At 36.7% G+C, this 22,526-nt stretch overlaps 1 protein-coding gene across 1 annotated transcript in view; it reads right to left on the bottom strand.

The window, feature by feature from the left end:
• LOC149289664 (rap1 GTPase-activating protein 2-like) overlaps nucleotides 1-22,526 on the bottom strand; it is a 148,355-nt gene that overhangs the window by 25,798 nt on the left and 100,031 nt on the right. The window contains exons 5-14 of the mRNA XM_089490213.1: nucleotides 18,471-18,503; nucleotides 17,738-17,947; nucleotides 16,802-16,905; nucleotides 15,538-15,616; nucleotides 14,446-14,499; nucleotides 14,248-14,331; nucleotides 9,893-9,993; nucleotides 9,105-9,234; nucleotides 4,489-4,644; nucleotides 2,003-2,074 (exon numbers count right to left, since the gene is read on the bottom strand). Coding sequence (XP_089346339.1) covers nucleotides 2,003-2,074; nucleotides 4,489-4,644; nucleotides 9,105-9,234; nucleotides 9,893-9,993; nucleotides 14,248-14,331; nucleotides 14,446-14,499; nucleotides 15,538-15,616; nucleotides 16,802-16,905; nucleotides 17,738-17,947; nucleotides 18,471-18,503 — 1,023 coding nt within the window. The remainder of the gene's footprint in view (nucleotides 1-2,002; nucleotides 2,075-4,488; nucleotides 4,645-9,104; nucleotides 9,235-9,892; nucleotides 9,994-14,247; nucleotides 14,332-14,445; nucleotides 14,500-15,537; nucleotides 15,617-16,801; nucleotides 16,906-17,737; nucleotides 17,948-18,470; nucleotides 18,504-22,526) is intronic.

Below are 22,526 nucleotides of genomic sequence, written 5' to 3'. Positions count from 1 at the left end.
TATACCCCCCTATTTGCCACTCTGCCCCATGATGTGCCTTTTAACCCTCTATATGCCACTCTGCCTCCAGAAATGTCTTATACCCTCCAATATGCCACTGTGCCCCATGATATGCCTTTTAACCCCCTATATGCCACTCTGGCATATAGGGGGTTAAAAGGCATATCATGGGGCTGAGTGGCATATAGGGGGTTAAAATGCATTTCTGGAGGTATATATTTTTATATAACTGCTAACAGCAATCACACTCCTATCAAGCCAAGGCAGCCAGAACATGCTGGAACCTGGGGATGATAGTAGTGTGATTACAGCCTCCCTATGCCATGCTACCACCCCCACCCACCTTACACATCCATGCTATCACACACACACTCATTCACAAACATTTAAATACTCATTCATTCCATTAATCACACATACTTGCTCAAAAACCCTCCCCCACCGCCTTACCTGAACTGCAGATCTCCCACTCGCAGACTTCTGCAGGGGCCGGCTGTGCAAGCAACTTCTCTGGCCCCGCCCCCAGAGGAAGGAGGGGGAGGCAGAGTTATGTGAGGACTGTGCTAGCTTCCTGTTCTCCTGCTGCTGCTAGAAGAGACGCTGCTCTCGACCAAAGCCCGGTAAGCAGCCTGGCCCCAGCAGAATGAGGTCTGATTAGAGCATTTGCTCTGGAAAAAACCTCGTCTTAAAATCGAGCAAATACGGTATTTAGATATACTTTTATTGATATACTTTTATACATGTGTATACTTTCTGTTGTATAATTCCAATGATATATTGAAAAATATGTACTAAAAAAATAAACCTACACAGTCCCCGGGGGTAGAAAACATATATCATCACATTTTCTAAGGCTTGCAGTCTAACACATATGCATGTGATTTTAAAATTAATCTTCTGCTAAGGAGTTCTGTAATACACATCAGCAGGGCTCAGTGGTGTTAAAGAGATAAAGTGAGGTATAATGAACACATTTCGTATTCAGATATCATTTCATTTCTTTCATCTCTCCAGGGCCAGCAGGGGCTCATAGGCATTTTAGCTAACATGCTGACGCATTTCTGACAGCTTCAGGGAACTCATGACTAATATTTTGACTGCACAAAGCTGCTTTTTCAGAAATGACGACCTGTTTCCTGCAGAGTATCCAGAAACGGTCTTACTGGATAAATTTGTCAGTTTTATTGAGTCATGGCCTGCTCTGTGTTCTGAATCACTGTTAAACATGGCAGGTGTCCCAGCAGAAAGCGATTAAAGGTGGTCCTATAGTACATAATGCATGTAAATGTATTTCATCAATCTTAGGGCCATAACTGCAAGGCAAACTAGGCTACTGCCAATGGTCCTGGCTATGCATTCGCAGGCCATGTAAGTCACTTGTTAAGGGGTATACATGTGACAGGGTAGCAATGGCCCTCTACTGGCTATACAGTATACGGCTTTTTTGTAATGACTGGTGCAAGTGACCATGTATATGCCTTGATTTACTACCTTAGGTTTTGTAGTCACTGTTTTTTGAGGTTCCCAGTGACATGTCATATATGATACAAGACCCAAGTCTGTATTATAATATTTTTTGGTATAATATATATCTATATATACATATACAATAAATGGACAAAACTATTGGGAGACCTGACCATTACACCAACAGGGACATTTGTGACATGGCATTCAAAATATATAGACATTTATATGTAGTTGGTCCCCCTCTGTAGCTTTAACAGCTTCCACTCTCCTGGAAAGGCTTTCCACAGGATTTTGGAGTGTTTCTGTGGGAATTTCTGCCCATTTATCCAGTAGAGCATTTGTGAGGTCAGGCATTGATGTTGGACAAGAAGGCCTGCCTTGCTATCTCCGTTCCAGTTCGTTGCAAAGTTGTTTGTTATGGTTGAGGTCAGACCCAGTGACAACAGAATCTATAGTAAAGTTGTTCTACATATACCAGGCCTTGTGTCATTTTATTTTAAAGATTTTTCTTTTCTTTATTTACACCACTTACTTTTTGAAATACTGGTGGATTTGGCAGAGGAGGTCCAAAAGATGGAACATCTTCTCGAGCAGTCACAGACACCTTGACAAAAACAAAACAAATTGATAAAGTACATCAGGTATTTATGTTTACCATTCAAAGAAATTATTATTTAGTAGGGACTTTCTGCTTATTCAGTTTCAAGGGTTAATGCCCCCCCCCCCCATTAAACGTGTGTTGGTCATTTGAGTTGAACCACTATTGGTATACTGCAGCACACATGATTCTGGGCTTCATACACAGACACAGAGCAGGCTAGGTATACATGAGCGCAGGTTCAGTCTTCTTGCTGCCTCCTCTTTTAGCACTATCATGTACAACTACACTGATATCAGTATCCATTATCCACAGCGACAAAATATTATTCCAACAAAATCCAAACTAGGCACATTATTACGTCTTACCGTTAAGTATATATTCATACCCATACCTGGTGACTCTTATAGTCTACCCTGAGTCTCTTTGTGTTACACCGATCTCATGTGTTGGAGCTCATTGAGCTCATGACTTCACATTCTAAATTGAGTTAAAGATTCCTCCCGGTTGGTGCTTTTCTCACTGCTAAATCACATTTAACATCCCTGCTTGATTACAGGTGACTCGGTTCAGAAAGTTTTTTTTATTATTATGAACGCTGTTAGAACCATATTGTTGTTGTCATCATTAGCAAGTTGCTACAATACAATCTTTTGATGGATAATTTAAAAGTGAATATTTGAAAAGCCTCAGAGTCAGCGGATTGAGTGCCAATATATTTTCATAACGTTTTTTTACATGCATTTTTTTATTTTGGTTGAAATATACAGTATACCAGGCTATTTGTACCATATGGCTTTTAGATTACATCATCGGGACAGTTTCCTGATGTACAGGCCATTACCTTCTGCACACAACACCCAGCCCTTTGCCTCGGTGAAGGATGGCATGTTCCCCTTTATGTCATAAAGTAATAATTGTAAAAGAATAGCTTTATCTGAGCCGGTGCCTGGTAACTATCATCCTGAGAGGGAAGTTCCTGTCCTCTAATAATATTTGCATTAGAATATTGTCTGGGTAAAGCCAGCTGCTTCTTGGAAACAATTAACAGTGCTGCATGAGCCAATCTGTTCTTGTAAGAATGCTTCATCAAATAGCACATTTTGTATTTATTTAAACTGGAAAGTGTAGCAGAACAGCTCATGTATAAGCCGATTTAGAATGTTACATTTTCTGAACACCTACTGGCTTGCCCGTTTTTAACCATTATTTATAATACTTAACATTTGACAGTTTTAACAGGGTATTTTTTGTGATCGCATTAAAAATAGTTTTTAATAATATTGTGTTGTGAATAAGCAATTCTAGTGCGGTAAACAAAAGAATGTCCCAGTCTTAAATGGACACTCCAGCTAGTATATTCAGTTCTATAGAACGGCCCAGTCTTAAAGCGACACTCCAGCCATTGGGCACTGAGTATTCAATTCCTATGGAGAATATCATTTTATTGGATAAGTGGCACCTTTATCGCAAACAGACAGCTAAGTTTGGTTTTTGACCAGGGAAATTCACCCAAGATATCAGATTGCTTACAACAATGGCAACCTCCAGGTCTGCATGTAAACAAAATTAAATGAAACTAAGTTTTGTCAACCTGTGTTACTGAATACAGCGCTGCATCTAAGGCTCAAACAAAAATATATATTTTTCAATGGGATTCCATTAGCATTGTTAATAATAATAATTAATATGATTAATTATTTTGGTCAACAATAAACTGAACCATGAACCATGAACTCCAAAGTTCTTCCAAATAAATAGGAAAAATAAACTAAAAAAAAACTCGCTGATAATAAGAATTAATGCAATGTTCCACATTATCATATTAGCATTTTTTAAAATATTTATCATGCAATCAGTCAAGCTTTCAACATGCCTACCATTTAAAAGATGCATTCTGTTTAAGGAAAACAACTCTTATTTAGAATTTGTGGTTCTTAATATATTAAATTCAAATAAATACCAATTTCCAAGGTGCTTTCCAAACAATTTGGTGTCAGATTGTATTAGCATGTATAGGTGACTATTTACCATATTTCAGAAATCAGCTGCTAATATTATATATTTTATATATTATAACCATAAGTCAGAACATTTTGACAATGGCTGTCAGATCATCTGGCCAAAGGTGACAATATATTGAAAGTATTTCAATGTAGAAACATAGACTTTGGCAGATAGCATTTTGGCCCATCTAGTATGCCTATATTTTTATTGTTGAATCTAAAACCAAGCAATTTCCTTAAAAAAACAAAAACATTTATTCCACTGCATAGTTAACTTTCTTGTATTTTTTTCTATATGATTTTCTCCCTGAGTGTATTGCAATAATGAAACTTCTTTTGAGTATTACTAATAGTCACCTACTATCAGAGGTATTAATAATTACACCGGCACCCTAAAATGAATGCCTCCTATACCTTGTATGTTGTGCAGTCAGTCTCAGGGTTTTCCACTTGCACAACAATATATGCATGTAGGAAGTTGGATGCGATCATGTCTGGAACGAAAGGAGTGTTTTCTTCTTGAAAGACAATAGCCACAATATCATTCCCGATGTGTCGTTTCCTTTGTAACTGAAACAAAAAGATGATTTCATTTAAGGTATGTTTTTATTAAAAATTAGAAATCAAACCTAAAAAGAGCAACTGCGATTCTTTAATTTTGTAATACGTAAAATTGATACACTGATTTGCAAAATTATTTTTTCCACAATAATTTCAGTTGTTAAAATTATATGAATTTTTTTTTAAAAATTAAAAACATATGTAGCAAAAAAATAAATAAATTATATATATATATATATATATATATATATATATATATATATATATATATATAGCCTGTGTATAGTCAGGAAACGGACCTATAGATAAAAACGATATCAATTTATCTAACACATTGCCAATACATGTACCAAAATTGGGTTTCCTTGCACCCAAATTGGACTTTAAGATTGGATTTTAAGTTGTGAGTTCATTAAGATGATTAAAAGGAACTGTGAAGTTGGATTACAAGTCAGGATCTGTCTCAGTTCAGACGGAACAATTAAGTATATGACTTATCGTGCCAGGGCAGGATGGGCACAAATGCATGGAGGCATTGGTGATGAGGGACTCAGAGTTACAAATTGTTTTGAACTTTTAACGGTATCATAGATTTCCTACGTAGTTAAATTACAGATCTACTGATGTGGTCACCAGTTTATAAAACAGACTGTTCTCCAACCACACAGTAATGACATACACAAAAAGCTAAAAATAACTAACGAAACAGATTATGTAAAAGGCTTGACAACAAGTTGTATTAAAAGATAATTGAGCAATTCAGCACTTCTGTCCAGGGAATAGAGTGGGGACAATCACATCATGGAAATGCCAAAAAGATGAAGGTTCCATCAGCTAATGGGACATGATAAGCTCATGGGTTGATGTCTTCAATTGTCCTAGATGTGTCTAAGGTCAGGAGTCTTTGTTGTGTGATGGATGAAGAAGGACAAGCATTATCCCATATCTGTTTTTCAGGGATTGGTGGGAGATGGGTTGTTTAGGAAACTATTTCTCATATGTTCATCCGTAGACTATATACAGGTATATTAAATTCCAGGCCTTGTTGGATGCATGTACATTGGGTTTCCCAGATAACAGATTGCTCCAAAATACACAGAATTGATTAATTATATGTGAATATATAGAAAAATGTCCTTGAAGGACACAGTTTGGCACCCCTTTTTTAGGAAAGCTGCAGAATGTCTGGTCTTATAAATGAGACATACAGTATATAGTCAGGCTATTGTCAAGTAAAGCAAAAGCACTTTTTATCACAGATCTAGTGCAGATTCTAATGGATTGTTATATGTATTACACATTATAGCTCCCCCGATGTGTAGAAAGCATTGTCAGAAAAGGGAAACCACCCATTATAAACCACTCTGCTTGTAATTTTGATCCGCACCACTGATGTGAAACCAATTACCATGCAGTGCTTACACAACTATTATGGCAACATGCGGTCCCCGTAATGCACAAATTATCCTTGTGAAATTAAAGAAGCAGAAAACATGTGGTACAAAATTGCAAAAGTATAGTAAATTGAAGATCCAATCAGTTGATATCAAACAAACCCATACTATTGATCTCTGGCACGTGAAAGACAAGTTTATAGGCTAATAGTCTTTCGATGTTAGATGGAAAACATTCTGATTTTGCCATTTTAGCTTTAACAAAAGTGATTTAACTCCCAAGACTCTCGTTCAAGTAACAAGTACCAACTGCTCAATTGCATGTACATGTTAAGCAAATGTAACTCGATCTTACATTTAAAATTGCTGCCTTCACATCAAAGAAGATCACAGCAATCCTACAGGCAGCCTTATAAGATCAAAGTCATTAGAAAATAGGTTCAATTAGGCTAAACTAGCTCTAAAAGTGTGTCCAGATCCCCTTGATATAAACTGGAGCTGAAACACAACCTTTGCATATATAAAAACATGTACTGAGTGTTTCAGGGGCCAAAACACAGCAGTTCTTTTATTGACATTTGCGGACAACCCAATTCATCATAGCCTTTAAACTTCCCGATGCTGTGCGCCTCCTTTTATTGGGCGAGTGACCCATAGGATATAAGAGAACCACAACATAAGCCATAGAAACCTAGCACTAGGACAGGTAGGAAACCCTTTTTCCAGGCAGCAGTGCCTCACAGCCCTCAAGTGTCGTCATTTATAGGTTGGGTTCCCATCGAATAGCCTTAATACGCGTTAATAGCACAATAGTCAGCCAATCCAAGCTGACACTTTTCTCTATCTCAGCTTGCCTTGCACACCGCTGTTCCCACTCAGCCTTCGCGCCAGGGCTGCCAACCTTAACCCTTTACTGCCCCTAGTTTTTATATATGCAATGTACATATATATATATAATTTTAGGTAATAAAATAGTAATGATAAACTAATAACTGCAAAAAGGACCTCTCAACAATTAAATAAGGGGGTCGCAGCAAAAAAAGTGCCAGATTTTTTTTCAATACACTTTTTTTGCCATGTTAGATTTTTTTTTACAGTGCCTCATAATGAATACATGAGACATTTACCATCAGATTAACACAATGTAACCATGTAAGGTACCAGAAGGCTTTCCCTAATTATGAAAATTCACTTGTCAGGGCTTCATGCCAGAATTCTGTCACTCTTCATTATCTTGTACCTTACATGGATAAATTGTAGTAATTTGCTGGTAAAGTTAAGAAAATGGGTTGTAAAATGGCTCTTTCAATGCTGGAAGATATTTAATAAAAATTAATTAAATTCATGCACTTACACTACACTATTCCACACTGCATTGCAGAGCTGGCATTATATATATAACTTAAGCTTTATTTAACACTCATGCCCCTGGCTCAAAAAAAAAAATGTAGGTGTGACAGAATCGAGATAGTTGTCAAATATGTTGAAATATGTAATTAGGCTATATATAACTGATATATAATTTAAGATTTATATTTAAAATATGTTTATGGCATTTTAAACAGAAGGTTAATTTTCTTTTTTTTTTTTAATTGCAAATTACCGTATTTGCTCGATTATAAGACAAGGTTTTTTTTCAGAGCAAATGCTCTGAAAAATACCCCTCGTCTTCTAATCGGGGCCGTCTTATAATCAGACCTCAAATAGAGGTCTGACTATGAGACTAAGATCCAGATCCCCCGCACCGCTGCAGGGGACCTGGACCTGGATCCTTCTGTCCCCCCCCCCCACCCCACACACACTTACCGGTGCTTCCAATTTCCTGCTGTATACCGGGGCAGCGGGTTGACGTCCATGCGATCCGCAGAGACAACTTACGCTGCAGCTGGAGGGAGGTGTGGCTAGCAGCGGGGGTTGTCTGCGTCCATCGCGCAGACCTTCCCCGACTGTCAGAGATCAGAGTTCCCCGCACCGGTGTCTACGCGGATCGCGTGGACGTCAACCCGCTGCCCCGGTATACAGCAGGAAATTTGAAGCAGCGGTCAGTGTGTGGGGTGGGGTGGAGTGTTAAATGGGGGGGAGACAGAAGGAAGACTGCTGCCCCGGTATACAGCAGGAAATTGGAAGCACCAGTAAGTGTGTGTGTGTGGGGGGGTGTTAAATGGGGGGGAGACAGAAGGAAGATCGCTGCCCCGGTATACAGCAGGAAATTGCAAGCCCCGGTAAGTGTGTGTGGGGGGGGAGTGTTAAATGGGGGCATAGGGCATTTCTGGAGGCAGAGTGCTCTATGAAATGCCTCTTAACCCCCTGAACGCCACTCTGCCTCCTGAAATGCCTTATACCTCCCTATATGCCACTCTGCCCCATAATATGCCTTTTAACCCCCTAAATGCCAGAGTGGCATATAGGGGTATAAGGCATTTCTGGAGGCAGAGTGGCACATAGCGGGTTAAAAGGCATATCATGGGGCACAGTGGCATATAGAGGGTTAAAAGGCATATCATGGGCTACAGTGCCATATTGGAGTGGCAAGCCTGGGGGCCGATGTGCGTAACTGGGGGGCAGGTTGGAAAATACAAGGAAATAAAAACAAAAATCTTTTTCTCAATCATAGCTTTTATTAAAAAATGTAATAGTTTACATGAATTAACATTTACTGGTAAAACTTTTTTCCTTTAGGGTCGTCTTATAATCGAGCAAATACGGTATTTATTGAAAGATTTACATAAAGATATGCATAAAAAGAAAAAATATACAAATAAGTAAATACATTGTGCAAGCATACATAAGAAACAAAAATTACCTAAGGATTGGAGAAACAAGGATTCAAAAGAAAAGTATAAATTCAACATAAATGAATCCAAAGTAGTATTTCTCAAGGCAAATCAAGCTGAGTTTTTTAATACATCAATCTCCACAAGTAGACACGGCTAAATATTAGCGCCGCCAATTCTTCCCAAATCATGCCCATGGCACAGGATGTTCAGGATTTTATAAGATATAATAAGAAGGAAACACCGCACTGAGTCAGAAGATGCTTATGCTACAATAAGAGACAAAAAAAATGAATTTTACCTGTTGGGTATCTCCTTCGGTAAATGGCAACTTGGTGGAGACGTGGAACATAATTTCCTTGTCTCTAAACACCGTGTAAACAGATTCAGTGCCTGTCTGTCCATGGGCAACGTCAAGGCCTCCTCGGAACCTGTCAAATCAAAATGTGACTCACGGTTTAATGCTGTGTATATTATTCATACCAAATTCACTCCAACTATTTCCAATATCTTTTAAATAATGAGCAGCCAACATGCACAAAATGTAACATTGGCTCACACACAAGCCATCCCTAATGCAAACATAATGCAAGCATATTTTGAATTTACCACCACACTTGCTAAGGTTTAATGTCTTTTTAGGTATATAGAATTGTATTTTAGAAATTTTGTTTCAAGTTAATTGAAATCGTATTTTAACTAACTTTTAGATTGTTAAAGGTATGTTGTTCTGGCCACCTGTTTTCCACTAATGAATGTACAGGGATGGTCTACCTCCACTTATGTTTTAAAATCAAAACATGGGACACTTAAAGCTTTTATAAAAGTATCCACAGCATCACTTAGCACTGAGCTAGTAATTCATCCTACACCATTACATATTTTAAATGAATGGTGTTAAGTTTATTCCTGTAATCACTTATAAGCAAGAATAAATGTTGGTAGGATACAAAATCAGGCCTCATCGTATAAAGTCAATGAGAAATCGGAATGTATGGCAACGCTCAAGTAAATAACCGGTTGCTATGTAATAGTATGGTGCTACACAAATGAATGAATAATAATACATACTAATAAATACTTTCTCACCCTTTAAAATCCTGGAGCAAGACAGTGTCTCCCAGTAAGGACATGAATTCTTTAAAGGCAGGACTCTCTTCATTATTTCCAAATAATTCTTCTTCTAGTGTCTATAAGTAAAAGTAACTAAGTTTAATAAGCTGCTTTACAATGAAAAGGAATGATATAGCATAATTTATAAAAATGTATAAGGGAAACTAGAAGTGTTTTTTTAAATAAATCACATTAAATCAAACATAAGGTATTATTGAGTTTATGAGTAGACTCGATGGGCCTACCACATTCTATGTGGTTTCAAGATATTTGTACTGGTCTTTGGTGTTTAGGATATATTTCCAGTGTTCTCTTGACTTAATCTTTCTAGTTTTCTATTCAATTTGCAGCATTTCAAGTCATTATTATTATTATGTTTTATGTCAGGAGTGGTAAACTCCAGGACTTCGGGGGACTAAACACAAGCCAGGATTGAAAAAGGACAGTTCATTTTGAAAAATAAGTTGTATTTATTTTCAGTTTGTGATGACCGGGGCTTGAATTCATAGATAAACATATATATATTCTATACTATCATTATCTATGTTACATGATGTATAAATTGTGTTTCCAAGTAAATGTATAGTTTTATAGGAAGAGGGTGCCCATTTATTACAGTGTTGGCATGAGCCACATAAACTTTCTGTATTCAGTCTGGTTAGAGACAGAAGTTTATGTTTCTGGCGATGTAGTAGTTACACACAAAGGACAATGAAGATGCTTAGTTAAAGCAAAAAATAGTTCCATTCTAAATCCAGAATTTGATGCAGGAGACTCTGGGTAATCTTGAATTTCCATGTACCTGTAAGCACCATCCATGTTTCAGATCTTCTGTCTTAATTCTGAAATGAGCTTCTTTTTAAAAGAGCACACCTTCGTTCTTAACTCTTTGGAACACTGGCAGCTTTATAATATTTCTAACTTGGGTCCAGAGACTTTACTCTCATGTTTGGTAGACCCTGACAGTTATGTGGCCATACTTGCCTTATTCCCTAAGTGTGTAATTTACTTTATGTTTTCCACTTAAAATGTATTTTGTTTAAACCACGTTGGTCTAAAAACTACCTCTTCCACAACTCCCCCCCCCCCCCCCCCCATTTACTGAAAAGACCACATAGGCCAGACCCATGTCAAGTGGGATAGAGGTTGCGCCCCTTAGTTGTTTCTACGGAATACAGAAAAAAACATACGAAAAAATAAAGAATGTTTAAAGGCCAGCGATTCTGAATTGGTGTCGATATAAAATGCAATGTTTAAGTTATAATCTCACTTGTAATACCAAATTGCAAAACAGGTTAGTGAATTATTGCTCAAGCAACACACATTTATTCACTAAAGCCAGGGGAATAAGGTAAAGTTCCATACGCCCTGACTATGGATTCAGCACACCTCTGTTCAAGTAGGATTTGAAGTTTTAAAAACCACCAAAGTTGACGTGTTTCCACTCCACCACCAAAAAAAGAGATAATAGTACATCGTTTCCCTTCCCTAAAAGTTGTGCAGAGTGCTAAATATGTAGTGCAGAAATAACAAGGAATAAAAGACTAAGAAAATTGATTATACCGACAAGAAAAACAAAGTAATTGTACAGTTATTAGGACATTTGTATTCTTATCCTTTCTGTTTTTCCCCTCCCCACATATCACATTATTTTAACCACTATAACAACTTGCAGCTACACAGCTTTGGCACAGAAAAAAGGCTCAGAATATGGGAAGATAATTAAGATCCCTGCCAGCATTTTCTCTGACAAATTAGTGGATACATTCCTTTCTGTCTTTCATGTTCTGAACTCTAATTACTACATTTCCATTACATATATGGTTTTATTGTGTAATTCTTCCACAAAGGAAAGATCTTATTGAAATTTGCTGAGAATCTGGCGCATTGGCAAAAAGTTTCTTGCAATTACAAATATTCCAAATAATTTAATGTCTTTGAATTTAGATTTTTTTTTTTGTTCTGAATGAAGGACAAAGTCATCATTTAAAAACTGAAAGGATTTCTACAGATTTATTTTGCAAACTAATTTAAATCACTTTTTTTTTAGATTAATTTAATAGCATTTTATCCATTCTGCAATACTGGTTGTATTGGACAAATATAGGTTAATAAAGAAAAAATTAGTCTGGATTTTACTTTTTAACCCACAAACTTTCATATTTAATCTCAAACGGGGAAAACAATCAGAAAAGTGAAATTAGAATGTTCGAGGCATTGCGTAATTTCATAGCTCCTGCCAACAGTGAGGATAAATGTCTCTATTTCATATTAGAAATAAAAAAGTCATATGAAAATGTCATTGTTATTCACAGCTTCTCTTATAGTCCGGATACTATTGGATAACACAGAGACATATCTATTATGAAACATTATCTTGACAGTCCCAGGCTACTTTTTTCTTGAAGGTCTATTCTATGTGATAAAGTCCTCGATTTAAGGTCCTTCATCACTTGTAAAATGACAAATCCCTTTAAATGAGATGTTTTGAAAAGGAGGAAACCCGCAAATTATGGCAGGGCTCTTCAGTTTGATAAGAAATTATTACAGCCTCATATCTCGTTTGATGTTGTAAACACGTCACTTATGTTTTATTGTTAAAGTAATAAAAAGATTCATCTGTTAGTATAAGGAGCTAGAGCAAATGTTCCCCACCCTGCATATTAAAGGAAGGCAATTGACTAGAGTGACATATGCCAACCATTCAAAAGGAACAATTTCCTCTTTAGCACACATCAGCCTATAAGCTTCCAGTTAAAACTCATTTCAGGCAAATAAGGGCTGAGATACTGCACCCCTTCAATCAATTTATCAAGTGAAGTTTGCAAAACGTTCCGCACAAACTGTACTTTTCATAATATGGTCCAACTGTTTCTCGCAAGTAAATTCTGTTATTCCTACGGCCTAATCTAGCAGTCAACTATTCTGCTTCCCATGGTTAGCTAATATACAAGAACAGAAGGATATCACACTTCAGCACAACCTTGATTGATTAATTTTCAGCAGTATTACTGATGTGCCCCAAAATATATAAGTATTACATGATTTTACCTGGATTGGTGTTGTGTGCAATATGTTTCTTGGGATTTCATAAACTAAAGCAATTTATTAAAAGGTTATTGTCTCTAAAACCTCTTTCTGCTGTCCCCTTTACCTTTCAGCTCTGAATGTCAGTAATAGAAACATAGAAATGTAGAATTTTATGGTAGATAAGAACCATTTGCCCCATCTAGCCGCCCATTCTTCTTGACATAATGACTTAGACCATAATCAGTCTTTGTATTGTGTTAGATTCAGGGCAGCTTTATGCCTATACCATGCATGATTAAATCACTATTTTAGCCTACCACTTCGGCTAGGAAGCCATTTCGCTAATCTACCACCTTCTGAGTGAAGTAACTTCCATATATTACATGTAAACCTAGTTGTAGATTATGACCTCTTCTAACCTGTCTCCTTGTTTGCAATAAACATGTATAAACAAGCTTTACAGATTATTATTATCTTTTTATTTATAAAGGATCAACAATTTTGCACAGCACATTTTAAGGAGTCTGACAAAACTGATAGATTTAGATAAACTGACACACTGGATAAAGAGGGCTCTGCTCGCATCCTTACACTCTAGAATGAGATCCTTGAGTCTTGTAATTATGTCACAAGGGATTAGTGTTTTTCTGTACTCTTGCTATTCCACATTATCAGCAACTCACAAAACTGGTTTATGACATCATATCTCCTTGCCATTAGTCAACTATGTCACAGAGCCATGGGAAACAAAATAACTCATTGTCCCCTGCTTTGTGAACACATAACTGGAATTTTCCTCCCCTTATTAAGGGTATTACAGGAGGAAGCGGGCCATTGACGGCAAGACGCAGGTGACATCTTTGACACATAGTCCTGCTGTCAATATGTGTGCTACAGAAGCTGTATTTCGCAAAGGAAAAAAGTGCTTTGCCCTTTGTCATATCTGCAATGTCATCGGCCAGTTTATGCTTCAAAACATATAATAAAAAAAAAATACTCTGCATACCTAGTTGCCTACATCTTATCGTATGGTTCTGCTTATGGGTCTCAACAATACAATATGAATTCCATGAAACAGGGATGTGTCTTTGTTGGAAAGCAAGCAAGCTAGTGGCACATGAGCTGAGGATGGACCAAGGCAGACCCAGATCTTGGCTTGTTGATTCAACCACAAATTTGAGCTTGCCCTCTACGTAAGAAAAGCATGCAAGGGCCAACATACCAAAGGCTCCAACTCTCTCCTCTCATGACAAACTGGGCTAAACTATAAACTGGTCCTCTGGGGGCTAAAAGTTACTTACTTGCTTGAACTTTTGATATATGACTCCAAATTTGAATGTATTATTGATTTCATGTTCATCATAGGCAACGATCAATTGTGAAGCCTGAAAAACATAGAACATGGTGGTTAGACTTTAATATTTATCAGTTAGTGAAAACACAGGATATATGAGTAACCATGTTATAACATGTCATGTAATATATAAAGTTCATCATACCTTGGGATACAGAACAGGATTAAATTTCAGTCCTGTGGCATCATCACATAATGCCTAAAAGACAAACATCGTTTTTATTATATATACACAGTCATGTCTTATATTAAAATCTAACAACATTTATTTTAATACACTCACACCAGCTCAAGTGCAAAAGAGCATTCAGTGATATGGGTTACCGGTGCGCCACCACTTAGGAAAGAAGGAGATTATCTCCATGAGGAAGTCGGTATATCCGATGAAACACGTGGGGTATTGGAGACATTAGTATTGTATTTTTAAACTATCTGATATTTTTTTTATTTATTTGTGTGGGTGTTCAGGTGACTAGACGGAGGATTACATATAAATATGCATTTCCACAGATGGTGTTGCTGCTTTCTCAACTCACGTGTACTTGCGGATGTTCCATTTGCCCTTGTTCTTATCGAGGCAGTGCACCGGTAACCCATACCACTTAATGCGCTTCTGCACTTGAGCTGGCACTTAGTTCATATATTAAGTGTGTGTATTTAAATATATTTTAATATAAAACAGTGCTGTACCTTTTCTTTCTTTTTATGTACACCCAGATCTCTAAAGAGATATCAAGTCCTATTCCATTATCAATCGATTGGTGATATACTCTTCTTTACATAGGTTGTTGGGATTGGAGAAGTCCTAGCAGAGTTTTCTTTATAATGAGAGTATATTTTTTTCCCTTATATTTGGTCTATTTTTATATTTTGCTATTTACACAGGCATCAATGGCCAATTCAGCTTCAAGAGCTGTAATCTTGCTTTTTAAGTATTTCGAACTACTATGTAAATCAAACAATTAACACGCATGATGTATCAGCCTGGAACTGGAGGTGGACATCCCCCATGCTTAGCTGTATTTATAAGTGGTCCATTAACAGATATGTTAACAGATATATAGTCTGTGTGTGACTATTCTTTCTGTATATGAATTATTAGAAAGGAAAATGACATTCACTTGGCCATTCTATACACAATTTTAGAACTTGCCAAAGTTTTTTTTTAATGTTAATTTTGTGACTGGACAGACATAGTTTCCTAATGACTGATTAAACTCTCAGCAGTCAGGATTACCTTTGCAATCTGAGGAATGCTGGGGAGTTTACTGAATCCCGCCAATGGAATCCGTTCATGTAGAGTCTTTGCTTTTGACCTTGAAAAGATTGCAAAAATAGTATTTATGGATCTAAAAATGTTATGAATATAGAGAATCTGTCTGTCCATAGTAAGGGCTGAATATTACACTTAGCACTTTATACAAAAGTTCAGTTAAAAAAGCTACTAGACCAGCGATACGAAAATAGATGTTCCTTATTTTCTGATCTACTTAAATTATTTATGCAAATGTGACCAATCTTATTGTAAACTATTTAAATAATCCTCATACACAACAATAACTATACACACAGCCTCTGTAATAAAGTTAAATAAAAAATGAACACTATCAATTAACTCTTTAACTAATACAAATTATTACCGTATTTGCTCGATTATAAGACGACCCCCCAAATCTGAATATTAATTTAGGAAAAAAAGAAAATGCCTGAATATAAGACGACCCTATTCATCTAAACTATTTTTTTTTAAATAAAAGCCATGATTGAGAAAAATATTTTGGTTTTATTTCCTTCTATTTTCCAACCTGCCCCCCAGTTATGCACATCTGCCCCAGAAATGCCTTATACCCCCTATATGCCACTGTGCCCCATGATATGCCTTTTAACCCTCTAAATGCCATTGTGCCCCATGATATGCCTTTTAACCCTATATGCCACTGTGCCCCATGATATGCCTTTTGACCCCCTATGTGCCACTCTGCCTCCAGAAATGCCTTATACCCCTATATGCATATAGGGAGGTTTAAGGCATTCAGGAGGCAGAGTGGCGTATAGAGGGTTAAAAAGGCATTTCTGGAGGCAGAGTGGCATTAAGAGGGTTAAAAGGCATTTCACAGAGCACTCTGCCTCCAGAAATGCCTTATGCATTTGCTCTGGAAAAAACCTTGTCTTATAATCGAACAAATACGGTATATACTATTATAAATGCTTTGGCTTTTTCATTATCTGCGAAAATACTAATTTCCATTTCTAACACATATTGTCTCATTTATAACTAACGTTGTCTTTAAATTAATTATAGTCATGCATGACTACAAGAAGGTAAGCTCATAAAATGGACACGAGAGCAAGTACTGTGTAAGCATTACCTGTGTACGTATGTATTGCTTTTTTTTTTTGCTTCTTCATATCACTAGAAATGCCCCCCTCGGTGAAACTCATCATTTAAAAACAGACCCCTAAATACGGTATATCTGCAAATGGCCTTTAAAAATGCCCACCTGAGTATAATCCTCAAATATTCTATGCTGTCGGCTTCTTCACATTTAATAGAAAGGATCATGTTTCCAAGGCTACTTCCAGTGCAGTAAAAATTTAGATGATCCTAAGATAAAGAGTTAAAATGTTAATAGAGATACAGATATTTGTGCAAGACTACTTCTTGTAATAGGACTAATGATATGAATACAGAATATGCATTTATATATATATATATATATATATTGTAGGGGACAGCTCACGCATGGGGCGGCAATGACAGTTTCACACAGGTTTCCAACGTAAATGCGTGTTTATTTAGATGTTGTAATCACAGAGCACCTTGTAAACAAAACAAACTATAAGCCTGTCCGGCTCTAACTAAACAGCAGGATACCTCTCTAGCAGCCTAAGGTCTGACACAAAGCAAAGTAACCAGTTTTGTATGGGGTAAAGCTTCATACCTGGTGGGCTGCAGCGCTGGCTGTAGCTGCTCCTTCATTCAGTGTCTCCCTCCCTCTGAAAACCTAACAGCCCTTTCTTTTAAGGCCTCCTCCCCAGTAACGAGCTTAGGAAGCCTCACCTGAGAGCACCTGGGTTTGCTACCAGGCCTGGCTGAGGTAACCAGGTGAGACATATATCCCATCAACCACTCTCCCATACACTTTACCACAATATATATATATATATATATATTATTTTGTGTGTGTATGATGTCATATTGCATATATGATTCAATATAATAGGTGAACAAAACAGATTTTTGAGCCACCATCTTCCCAGACTTACAATCACCATCATCATCATTGACTTCATGGCAACATTCATATTGATGATAGATTTGCATATACATTATTATAGGCTAACCCTATTGATCTCCTCAGATATAGACATAACACATATTCCACACAAAGTTTGCGTCTTGTCTATTTTGCCATGTTTATTTAAAAAGAGCAGACCTTTCCTAGGAAATGTTTTCTGTAAGCGCGGGCTGAGCCTTTGTATTCTAGTTTATATCCATAGGTACTGGGACTCATTGGTTCATCGTCGTCTTCACAGATGCTACTATCCGAAGAAGTTGGGGTGCTTAGGTTTTCAGGATCTTCTATCCAATAACCTCCAAACTGTGGCAGGATAATCAGTGGGTATGTTGTGTCTTTCTCCAAAATCTACAGCACAAGAAAAAAGTTGATATATTATGTTCATATGTGAAACTTGACTTAAATATCAGGACTATGATTCCCCCCCCCCTCTCTTTTAATGCATGTTTATTATTGACGTACTTCATGGCACTATGAGCCAATTTTCTGTTAGTAAAACTTGAAAAAACAAGAAGCTGAAAAAAATACACATGATGCAAATGTTTACTTGATCAAAGAATTAATTCTATGAAGGATTTGGAAATGCACAAGTACTATGAACAATGTTGCTAATGCTGCATCTAGTTATCAAAGTATTAAATTCAACAGCTGGTGGAACAGCCACTTTAAATGGATTGAACAGCATTGCATATACCTAGAATATCTATACAATAAATTGCCTCTGTGCTTTATGAATTATAATTTCCATAGTATTTTATATAATTAAACCTAGTATGTATTAAAGTCACACACTAAGCAAACATTCCAATTGTTGATAAATCAATGTATGAAAAAACCTATTTACACCTACAATTATTAAAACAAATGTTACCTCGTCAATGCTGGGATACGGTATGTAATCATCCTGTGAAAAAGAAAAATAATTAAACATTATTACTAAATGCATGTTAGATTGTACTGTATTTTTTCAAAGAAGGCAATTAAAGAATAAATGCAGTAATTAAATCACAGTGTGTGCTGAGGGAAGGAAATGACCATATGTGTCCAAAGTAAAAATAACACTTCTTTCCATGTATACAGTTTAGGTAAAAGACTTGCGATTCATGCCTAAAAGTTACAAGTTAATGTGGACTTTAGTTTCAAAGGCCTAATCTACGTCTGAACAAGGGACTGCTGAGGCCTTAAACACTTATGTACTGTTCATCTACACTGTAAATGTTCTCTGGAACCAATATGGCAATATCTATTAAAACTATTATTACCGTATTTGCTCGATTTTCAAATGCTCTGAAAAATAACCATTGTCTTATATTCAAGGTCGTCTTCGACTCAGACCTCAAATAGAGGTCTGAATACAAGACTAAGATCCAGATGATCCAGGTGTCTGCAACCTCCACTTCTGCTGGGGCTTCTATGACGGAGCACCGGCATTACATGACCTTCCGGTGCTCATTAATAGAAACTCTGGCGGAAGCCAGCTTCCCCACTAGACACCAAGGAATCTGGAGCACGGTGAGAAGTCTAAAGAAGCACTGGTAAGTCAGGGGAGGGTAAGAATGGCATTTGGGGGGGGGGCTTTAAAGGGCTTTCTGGAGGCAGAGTAGCATATAGGGGTTAAAAAGAATATCAGGGAGGCTGAATGACATATAGGGGGTTAAAAGGAATATCAGGGAGGCAGAGTGGCATATAGGGAGTTAAAAGGAATATCAGGGAGGCAGAGTGGCAAATAGGGGATTAAAGGGAATATCAGGGAGGCAGAGTGGCATATAGGGTGTATAAGGCATATCTTGGGGCAGAGTGGCATATAGGGGGTTAAAAGGCATATCTGGGAGGTACAGTGCCATATGGGGGGGTATAAGGCATTTCTGGGGGCCAGAGTGACATATAAGGGGGTATAAGGCATATCTGGGGGGCAGATGTGCATAACTGGGGGCAGGTTGGCAAATAAAAAAAAGAGATAAAAACAAAAAGTCATTTTTCTCAATCATAGTTTTTATTAAATATGAAAAAAGAGTTTACATGTAAATTAATAGTTACTAGTAAAACTTTTTTCTTATAGGGTAGTCTTATATTCAGGCTTTTTCTTTTTTCCTAAATTAATATTCACATTTTGGGGGGTCATCTTATAATCAAGCAAATACAGTATATAGCCAAAGGACAGGGGAAAATAATCAGAATGTTTAATGCTTAAGGGATATAAAAGGTCAGGGAAATTAAGACAGATTAAACATACATAGCTGTAATTGTTTTATAATTGCTGTTTGTACAATAAAAGACAGAACTGCAGGGAGGTATGATGGATCCTGCATAGAAAATATTCTCTACAGCATGCAATCACACCATTTAAAAAAAAAGTAGTTCCTGCGTAGGTTCCAGAAACTATGCTGGTTATTGTAATTGGCATAACATTGTGGAAATACAAATTCCACAGGGGGAAGCACTGAGCACATTATATATTTATACAATAGAATAATGAGAGCCCTATTAAAGTTGGCAAAAGCTATTCTGAGTTCATTTGTGTATCTAAAAGACAATAGTTAAAATCTTAATTCATAAATAAAACCTGTCTCAAATAGAATTGTTTCTTGGCTTCAGGTACAAATACGAACGAACAATACAACAATACCATTCGCCTATAATGTTGCTATATAGGGATGCAGACTGGCGATGACTAGGATTGCCATTGTAAAAGAAAAAAAGTAAAATCCATAAACATTAGATATGTATACAATTTTTACCCAACTGTAACATGTAACTTTCAGGAGAAGTTACAGATCTGCTTAAAATCAAGATAAACAACTGTGCACAAAGACGTAAAGTCTGTTGAACATTGTGTTATGGTCTACTGCTACAAAAAGAGGATTTTGTTTAGTATAACAGATGATAATATTTTTCAGAGCCCCTAACACTTACTATATTTTTTGCTCATTTATTTATTTTGTACCAGAATATTTTTCAAAATATTTTTATAACCAAAAAGATATATTTTTCACGGGTGTATTATTTTGTGTTCTGCAGTCTGCCGTTGCATGTTTTGAATATTACAGAAGAATGGAGGTGAAGGGAATAGCCTTTGTTCACCTTGTCTCTCTGAACACCCAGACCACAAACTGTAAGCCAATGTCAACTGATGGAAATTTTCAACCTTCCTAATATCAAAGGCAGTCAGCAAAAGGATACAGCTGCCTAATTTATGGTACACAAGGTCTGATAGGTATTTTAAGATTTGAGACATTCTCCTGCTCATATCAGGGGGAGCAAATGAGGTCAATGGAACTTTGATGATCTATGATCCTCTTCATGGACTGAAAATACAAATATGTTTTAATGTGGCTGAACCAAAGGAGTGAACATAATGTCAGCTGTATTTGATAGTAGTAAGTACAGGGGATTGTATTCTACATAGCACCTTCCTATAAGGCAATGACAATATGAAACGTGGTAAGAAATGTATTGAGTGGTCTTACCACTATGGCAACTAATCGAGTAGGCCAATCAGCAGGGACATTTTATTATGCAGTATTCACCATAATCAGGTTTATATCCAATTATAATTATGTATTATGTATAGCATGAAATGGCACAAAAGAAGTCATAAAGAAACAGAAAACAACACACCTTAGATGAAGTGGAGAGAGGGAAATCAACGTGTTTGGCAATCTAAGGTGTGTTTGGGCCACCTACAGCTATCGAGATGTCCTCTAACTGCTTCCATCGTTCACAGCCAGCTGGAAATCAATGTATTCCAATGGCAAAGGTGTACAATTCAGAGATACCAAAGCTTAAGACAAGCATTGGGGGGGTTACCTAAGCGTGTTTTCAGCACACTGTAGAGTTCATAAAATATAAATATAGCTCAATCAAGATTACACAAAGATAATCTTGGGAGTTTTGAACAAAAAGTAAAAATATAGAGATTGTTGTCCTCTCTATAGGCCCTAAGCAATAAGAATATACAGTTATATAGAAATTCCCCTATGACTGCAGGCAATCTGTCGTTAATGACCTGTCTCAATATCCATCTAGCTGCAATTTGAAAACTGTGCTGAACTGAAATGTAACTTTGTTGTATGGCAAATATAATGAATGCAATTTACTGTCTTTGTACTGTCTCTGCCATATAATGTCTTTGAGAGAGACCTATTGTCTGTCTACTTTGTTGCTACCCTGAGGATTCTCGGAATATAACATTGACAGTTTACAATCCAGAAGAAATGGCAGATTATTCTGGGGGGAACATTTAAGATCTGTAACAGGAATATCATAAAAAGCAAACTTTGTTTTTATTAAAGGTGTTATTGGGATACACTCGCAATCAGTATCCCAATGCACAAATAATCTTTAGACTGTGTTACAGTTACATCCTAAACTGGTACAGTACACATGGTAAAGCTGTGAACGCAATCTTGAAGTTACTTTGTTAGTGATTAGACAACACATTTCTTAAGGGTTTTGGAAAAAAAAAATACTCCCTGAAGCTCAATGAGTAAAAAGCAGTACATTTAAGAGCAACATGATTTTAAACAGCATGGGTTGTAGATGCTACAAGATTTAAAGGCAATATGGGCTTTTAACTTCATGGCAGGTCTTGTCGGCAACAAATTAGATAGAATTACATAAGAAAGGTGCAACTCACAAAAGAGAATGGAAAAAAACAGCATTTTCTCTTTAGCTTTACATAAAAACAGTTTCTACAAATAATTGTTCTGTTGACACTATTCATATAAAAAAAGACTGATGTGAGTGTGGGCCTAATGGAAAAATGAGTACATACTGGACCTCAACTGGTTAGAGCTGTATCTTCTATCTAGTATCATCACCAGGAGGTCCCTCAGTCACAGTTATGCAAAAAAATTGTTAGTTGGAAACACTGTTTCTGTTGAAATCCTTTTTATGTTAACTAGGTACTTTTGTGGCTTTTTAACCT

The sequence above is a fragment of the Sceloporus occidentalis genome, unplaced genomic scaffold (assembly GCF_023333645.1).
Source record: "Sceloporus occidentalis isolate IW3139 unplaced genomic scaffold, rSceOcc1.0.p SCAF_43, whole genome shotgun sequence".
Taxonomy (NCBI): Eukaryota; Metazoa; Chordata; class Lepidosauria; order Squamata; family Phrynosomatidae; genus Sceloporus; species Sceloporus occidentalis.
The sequence above is the reverse complement of the archived record's forward strand: the minus strand, read 5'-3'. Positions and strand labels throughout refer to the sequence as shown.